The sequence below is a fragment of the Rutidosis leptorrhynchoides genome, chromosome 2 (genome assembly GCF_046630445.1).
Source record: "Rutidosis leptorrhynchoides isolate AG116_Rl617_1_P2 chromosome 2, CSIRO_AGI_Rlap_v1, whole genome shotgun sequence".
Taxonomy (NCBI): Eukaryota; Viridiplantae; Streptophyta; class Magnoliopsida; order Asterales; family Asteraceae; genus Rutidosis; species Rutidosis leptorrhynchoides.
This window is the reverse complement of record NC_092334.1, coordinates 693,509,593-693,516,934: the sequence shown is the minus strand read 5'-3', so window position 1 is coordinate 693,516,934 and position 7,342 is coordinate 693,509,593. Positions and strand designations below refer to the sequence as shown.

Below are 7,342 nucleotides of genomic sequence, written 5' to 3'. Positions count from 1 at the left end.
CGTCTTGGTCGACGTACAAATTTCATTTGTATTTAAGCGTAAAAGCAGCTGCTTTGAAGGTTTCCAACCTACTGGTTCAGCCAAAACCTATGAAAAGATGCTAGAACTATAATATCGATCGGTTGCTAGAATTAGCATTATGAGCTGCTCGAATGTGAGCTGCATTCATATGAGTTGTTAAGTACGATATATTTGATCATACATATATATATATATATATATATATATATATATATATATATATATATATATATATATATATATATATATATATATATATATATATATATATATATATATTGCATATTTTTGACTACATAAATGGACTCTCTTCTTGTGATTAATACTTATATCTTTTTTTGACAGTTTAGCCTAGTAAGGAGCTAGAAAAAGTTGCAATAGAAATCAAAGAGCTTTATGTTTTTTGTTTTATTTTTGGATTAGCGAGGAAACCCCTATGAACGAACATATTGACTTCCCCATGGTGAATGCGAGACCTGATACCGGGTGAATTGCGTATCATGCTCATCCTCTGGTCACACTCCTTTAGATAGGTTTATATTTTCAAATCCGGATCGGCCCGCGCGATGCGGCGGGACCTTTCGGGTTGCATATTCATATTTAACGTAGCGTTACGTGTTTACATAGTTAAAAACGCGTTGTACGGGTGTGTTTGGATACATGTAGGTAGTACTTAGTATACCTAATGGCTTGTGCGTTTTTAACACCGAGAAAATCGCGTAAAAAAGGGACGGAACTATCGATATGATGTATTTAGTTTAGGTTGTTTATGATAGGTGTATATATATATGTATGAAAAATTGTCCGAAATATTTAGTGTTTTTTAAAAAACGTCCATTTTGCATATAGTTAATTGCGTTGTGTTCGTAAAAATATTTTAATTTGAACGGTGACGTTAGAAGAATTTAACTCGAGGCGGACGAAAAGATACGGTCCATTAAAAATTCGAGTGCAGTTTATTTAAGTTTTTTTCATAAAATAACAAATGTATGGTTTTTACCCTTAAAAAATTGACATATGTAACATTGTTTAGGGGGTTGTTTTGTAACTATGTTGCTTATTGTGTAGGAAAAAATTAGGGAGCCAGATACGACAAAATTTCCCACGTGGTTTAATATGTAAAAAATAATAATAATAAAAAAGGGTTAATACTTAACTAATATACAGTTACGATAGAAGTTTATAGAGTTAAATACTATACATTATCAAAAAGTGAAGCTGCACACTCAAATTATAAACCTTTAGAAAAAAACGCTTCATCAAAAAAACTAGAACAAGAAAACCCCTTAAAAAGGATTAAAAAAAACTAGAAGTATATATAAACGAAAAGCGCTTCATAAAAAAAAAAAAAAAAAAAAAAAGTGAGGCTTAACAAGATACAGACAAACCGGCAAAAAAAACACACTAACACCACTACCAAACCGAAACAAAAGTCCAAACTAGAAACCGAACCAACAATGGGAAACCTAACCACCAACAACTATAAATCCTTTATAATATTATAAATCCGAAGCTTTATTTGGACTTCTTTTAAAAAAAAGTGAATTCTTACTTGATATAAATAGTAGGTTCAGTTTTGAGTAAAAGCATTGCCATCTTAAGATTCTAGTTTAACTAGTGAACAAGCTTAAAAGCGTTAATGGAAATGAAGGTTGAAAAGCAATCAAGCAAATTCATAAAACCCTCTGTTTCAACCCTCGAAACCTCTCGTCACTATAGGATCGGCTTCATGGATGAGTTTGTACCAGCTTCGAATGTAACTATTGTTCTTTTCTTCCCCCAAAATAACAAAATCAACCCAAACATCATTGTTGAGCTAGAAAAATCACTGGAGAAAATCTTAACACAATTCTACCCTTTTGCCGGTAGATATGTTGAAGATATAAAAACCGTTGAGTGCAATGATGATGGTGTCGAATTTATACATGCCAAAGTTAACATTAAAATTCAAGATTTTCTTGATTTTGATTCTAATGTTGATTTAGTTGACGAATTTATTCCGTTCAAAATACAGCATCCCGACCTTTTTACTAATCCATTAGTGACAATTCAAGTGACAACCTTCGAATGTGGAGGTGTTGCAGTTGGTGTAAGGACTTCACATAGGATTGTTGATGCATCCACCATATGCACATTTCTTAACAAATGGGCTTCTATGAACCGTGAAGAAAGTCAGGCAACTGAACTCAATGGGCCCGTTTTCAATTCATCCTCTTTTTTTCCTCCTCGTGGTTTACCTGCCATGCCGTTTATACCTGTAGGCGATGATATGTTAATCAAATATACAAGAAAGAAATTTTCGTTCAGCGAGAGTGTAATATCAAACATTAGAACAAAGGCTACCGCGAGTGGTCAATATAGCAATCACAAATGGTCAAAGTCACAATTGGTAACGGCCATAATTTGGAAAGCTCTTCGTCATGTTGATCAGAAAATGAATAATTATCCAAGAGAATCTGTACTCATACAAATTATAAGCCTAAGAGAAAGAATGGCAACCTTAATACCCAAAGACTCTTGTGGGAATATTTGGGCTTTTACGTACACAAGATCTAAGAATCACGAAACAACTGAAGAATTGGCGGACCTCTTAACTTCTTCCGAGGAGAAAACATTAAATGATCTCTCGAAGGTATCTCACGATAGTGAAGATGGGCAAACATTGGTTTTAAATACCTTGTTACATATTGGCAACTTCAATGAATCGACTAATGTGGTTTTGATCAGTAGCTGCTGTGAATTCCCTTTTTATGAAACTGACTTTGGTTTTGGAAAGCCCGTTTGGGTGACCCCTGGGACCACCCCGGTTAAAAACAACACAGTTCTGATGGACGATGCGGGAGGTAAGGGAGTCGAGGCGTACATCTTTATGGATAAAGAAGACATCCCTCGTTTTGAAGAAGCTCTAGATTTCGAAGATTTTGGTGGTTAAATCATCGCGCTACAGTCTTTATATTCTTGTATGTTATCATGTGTTAGATAACATATCAAGACTTAAAACTATTTGTGCTTTTATTTATCGTCCCAATAAAAAGATGTATCTTTCACGTTTCTTCAAATGTTTTCACTTTTTTCTAAGGTGTTCACTCTTATAAATTGAAAGAATGATATTACTTACCAAATGATCCAAATGTGGTATCGCTTCTTTCTTGGGTATTGTGATAAAGTTCTTCAAACGATCCTTTTGTTTTTAGATATGTTTATAATGGAAGCCTGATGATTATTTGGGACCGTTGTCAAATTGAGAACTCAAATATATTTCATTTTTAACACAATTTGTACACTCCCTCTAGTTTATCGAGCTCAGCCGCTAATAAGCTCATGGCTTCATTCAAATCATCTAACCTATTAAATTTTACAACACCTTCCTAGAAACAAGGTATTTATGTTAATTTGTATTACAGTTATGATATATTGTAACTTACACATTAAAACTAACTGGACTTCTTTAAATTACTGTAACTTTTTTGTTAATTTGTAATATTCATATAATGATATTGATGGGGCATACATGGGGTATACAAGGTGTTTGATAATAGTCCTGACAGATGTTTCAGTTGTACGACAGTTGTAATATGAGTGTTGAACTATGCAGTTGTACGACAATTATATGTATACTTCTTAACTCAATTTTTTTTATGCACAATTGTTTTCGCAAAGTGAAGCGAACTTGAAGAAATTGCGTCCGCTTCCAGCGAAAACGGATTTGTTCGTCCCTTCTGTATACTTAATTTGTAGGAACACAGAATCAATTCCTTGTTTTCCTATCTTGGTGAGTTACTGAGTTTGCAACTGTTACTTACTTTAGTAATTGTTGTAGTATCAATAAGATATGAAATATGAAATGTCAAATTTTGTCATCTAAGTAATTGTCTGAAATATTATTATTATTATTAGGATACAAACACCAAAAAGGATGAGGTAGAGATATGAATATGACAAATACTCACCAACTACTAATTACTATATGTATTTGTCTTATGATGGTTGCCATTTTTTGCTAAAGAGAACAAGAATACTACATAAATTACAATAATTGATTTCTTAAATTACTGGGGAAATGAATAGTAAACCTTGATCATTTGTTCCAAATAGACAAAAAGAACGGAGTATTACATAAATCTTGACCACTGTTAATTTGTACACAGTGGGCTGGAGATTTCAAGCTTCGTGAAAAATTCCCTCGTCTCTTCAGGCTTGAAGTCGACAAAGGCTGCTGTGTACAGGATCGGATCTACAACAATGGAACAGGAAATTTTTTCTCGTGGAATTGGGCCCGTGAGCCTGTGGGCCGAACAGGAACTGAGCTCAATCAGATGGTCAGTATGCTCGAGTCATTACAGATTAATCGGAGCAGCAGTGAATCTTGGTCATGGTGTTTGTCTCCCTCGGGTAATTTTACTGTCAAGTCTCTTTCGATCCTCATTGATGATGGACTTATTACACTAGGCGGGTCAACCCCTGAAACCCTTCGAAACCATCTCGCTCCCAAAAAAGTGGAAATCTTCGTTTGGAGAGCAATCAAAAAACGAATTCCGGTTAGGAGTGAGCTTGATAAAAAAGGAATTGACCTTCATAGTGTAAGATGCCCATTATGTGACGATGGCGTGGAAACGGTGGATCACTCGATTATCTTTTGCAAATACTCGATGGACTTATTGTGTCGGGTGTATCAATGGTGGGGTCTTGGAAATTTTTCTAATCTAAGTGTGGCCGAGACTCTTCAAGGGAACAATGGTGCGTCTATGTCTTCGTTGGGGAAAAGCATTTGGCAAGCAACGGAATGGGTATGTGCATATTATCTATGGAAAAATCGTAACAACAAAGTCTTTCGTGGGAAGTGTTGGCCAACCTCGGTTTTGTTGAATGAGATTAAAGTCAAGGCTTTTGATTGGATATTTCATCGTTTAAAGAAGAAAAAGTTGAATTGGCTAACGTGGTTGAATAATCCGAATACGTATCTTACATTGTCATAGTTAGTAATTCTGTAATTGCTACTATTATTGCAATTGTGTGTGCATGTGTTAGTTCATAGGTTTGTCCTCTCACAAACCGATTGTGTGATGGATATTCGTTGTAATTGAGGTCGTGCTCGTTCTTGGCCTGACCATTCTTGTATGCTCTTATTTGAATTAATATACTTTCTTGCTTTTTAAAAAAAAAAAATTTGGGGTCCATCATGAGCTTGTGGTGAGTAATTAAATAATTACTTTATAAATTATTGAAAGTGGGGTTAATAGAAAAACAAGTGGGGTTAATAGATCCAGACATGTATTTTAATTAAAAACAGGGCATGGCAAGAAAATAAGGGGACATAACGTGGGAATTAGTCAAGTTGCAGGAATAAAAGAAAAAAAATAAAAAATCAAATAATGAAAAATCAAACCTTATCTCAAAGTTGCAGACAATTGAATTTGTGTTATAATATATAAATATATATATATAAATGGATAGTCAATTATTGATACACAAAAGTAATATTATTGTATTACCTAAACTTGTGATATTTTTGCTATAAATAGCCATGAATGCAAGCATTAAACTTGCACCATTTCTCACACTTACAAAGTGTTTCTTTCTTTCTCTCCATTATCATCTTTGTTCTTACACTTCATTATTAGTATTCTTAATCAAGAATCAAATCACTAAAGGTAGTTATAAGCCTACTGAATTATAACATCAAGAATCAAACCACTAAAGGTAGTTATAAGCCTACTGAATTATAACACGTTATCAGCACGATAATCTTAATACTAATTATGGTTGGCTCTGCCACCTAAATGATATATGGTCGGTTATACCACCTGAATAATATATGGTCGACACTGTCGTCTAATTATCATTTATGTTACTAACATTTATATTTCAATTATCTAACATTTATATGGCCGACACCGTCGCCTAATTATCATTTATGTTACTAACATTTATATTTCTATTATCTAACATTTATTTGGCCGACACTGTCGCCTAATTATCATTTATGTTTACTAATATTTATATTTATGTTATATAACATTTATTAATGATTGCTTACATATGGTCGACACTGTCACCTACTTATCATTTATGTTATATTAAATTTATGTTTAATGTTTATATACTTATGAATATAAAGTGACTATAATTTATCATGTTGTTTGTTTTAATAGAAAATGTCGAATCTGGAAAAGCTTAAATTTACTCCTTTAGAATCAACTGGAAACAACTACATGCCATGGGTTATAAAAGTAAAAATGCATCTTAAATCAATGGGCATTCTTGAAGCCATAAATAAAAACAACACTTGTTCTGAAAAAGAACAAGCAACGGCATGTTGCTTTATTCATCAACATATTGATGAATGCTTACAAAATAATTATGTGACTGTAGAAGATCCCCATGTTTTATGGGAAAGTCTCAAAAGCAGATTCAATAATCAAAGAGAAATTTTACTTCCAACTGCTATGGATCAATGGAGAACATTAAGGTTCCAAGACTTTAAGAAAGTAAATGAATACAGCTCAGCTCTGTATAATACAGTCTCACAACTTAAATTCTGTGGACATGAAATAAGTGATGCAGACATGTTGGAGAAAACTTTCTCCACAATGAATGCTGCCAACATCACAGTGCAAAGAAATTTGAGAATGCTAAAGTTCAACACATATCCTGAACTTAATTCATATCTCTTGGTTGCAGAGCAAAATGATGAGCTATTAATGAAAAATCAGCAATCCCGTCCTACTGGTACACTTGCAATCCCTGAAGCAAATACTGCAAATAATTATAAATAGGGACAAGGAAGCGGGCAAGGTCGTGGTTATAATAACCATCACCATCATCATGCCAAAAGCCATAACTATGGTAGAAACCATCCTTATGGTAATGGTAATGGGCGAGGACGTGGTCGTGGTCGTGGCCGTGGTGGTCAAAGAAATAATAATCCACGAAAATATAAATATCAACCACAAAACAAGCCCACTAAACAAGATGTTGAAGAAAATTCTTCTAAAAATTCTGAAGAATCTTGCTACATATGTGGTAGAATGGGCCACTGGGCTAATACTTGCCGAACATCTAAACATCTTGTTAAGATGTATCAGGATTCGCTGAAAGATAAAGAAAAGGAAGTAAACTTTGTGGATAACGTCGATCCAACAGTCACTGAGAAACCATCTGATTTATATGAAGATTTCTTGAATGTTTAAGTTGTGTGTCTTTCGAAAAATAAACGATTTAATATCGTCTGTCTTTGTCATTATGTTTGCTAAATGTTTCAGTACTATCTATTTGCGTTTAAAATATTGTGTAATATTAATTTACTCACTATTTATTTCTT

The 7,342-nt window shown here is 33.7% G+C and overlaps 2 protein-coding genes across 2 annotated transcripts; both read left to right on the top strand.

Annotated features, from left to right (window-relative positions):
- Positions 1–1,660: 1,660 nt before the first annotated feature.
- On the top strand, positions 1,661–2,953 carry LOC139890379 (stemmadenine O-acetyltransferase-like). The gene has a single exon (XM_071873266.1). The coding sequence runs from the start codon at positions 1,661–1,663 to the stop codon at positions 2,951–2,953; it is 1,293 nt and encodes a 430-aa protein (XP_071729367.1).
- A 579-nt stretch (positions 2,954–3,532) lies between these two features.
- LOC139890378 (uncharacterized) lies at positions 3,533–4,997 on the top strand. Its single transcript, XM_071873264.1, has 3 exons — positions 3,533–3,537; positions 3,682–3,793; positions 4,170–4,997. Exons 1-3 carry the CDS (start codon positions 3,533–3,535, stop codon positions 4,995–4,997), a joined length of 945 nt encoding a protein of 314 aa, XP_071729365.1.
- The last annotated feature ends 2,345 nt before the right edge of the window (positions 4,998–7,342 follow it).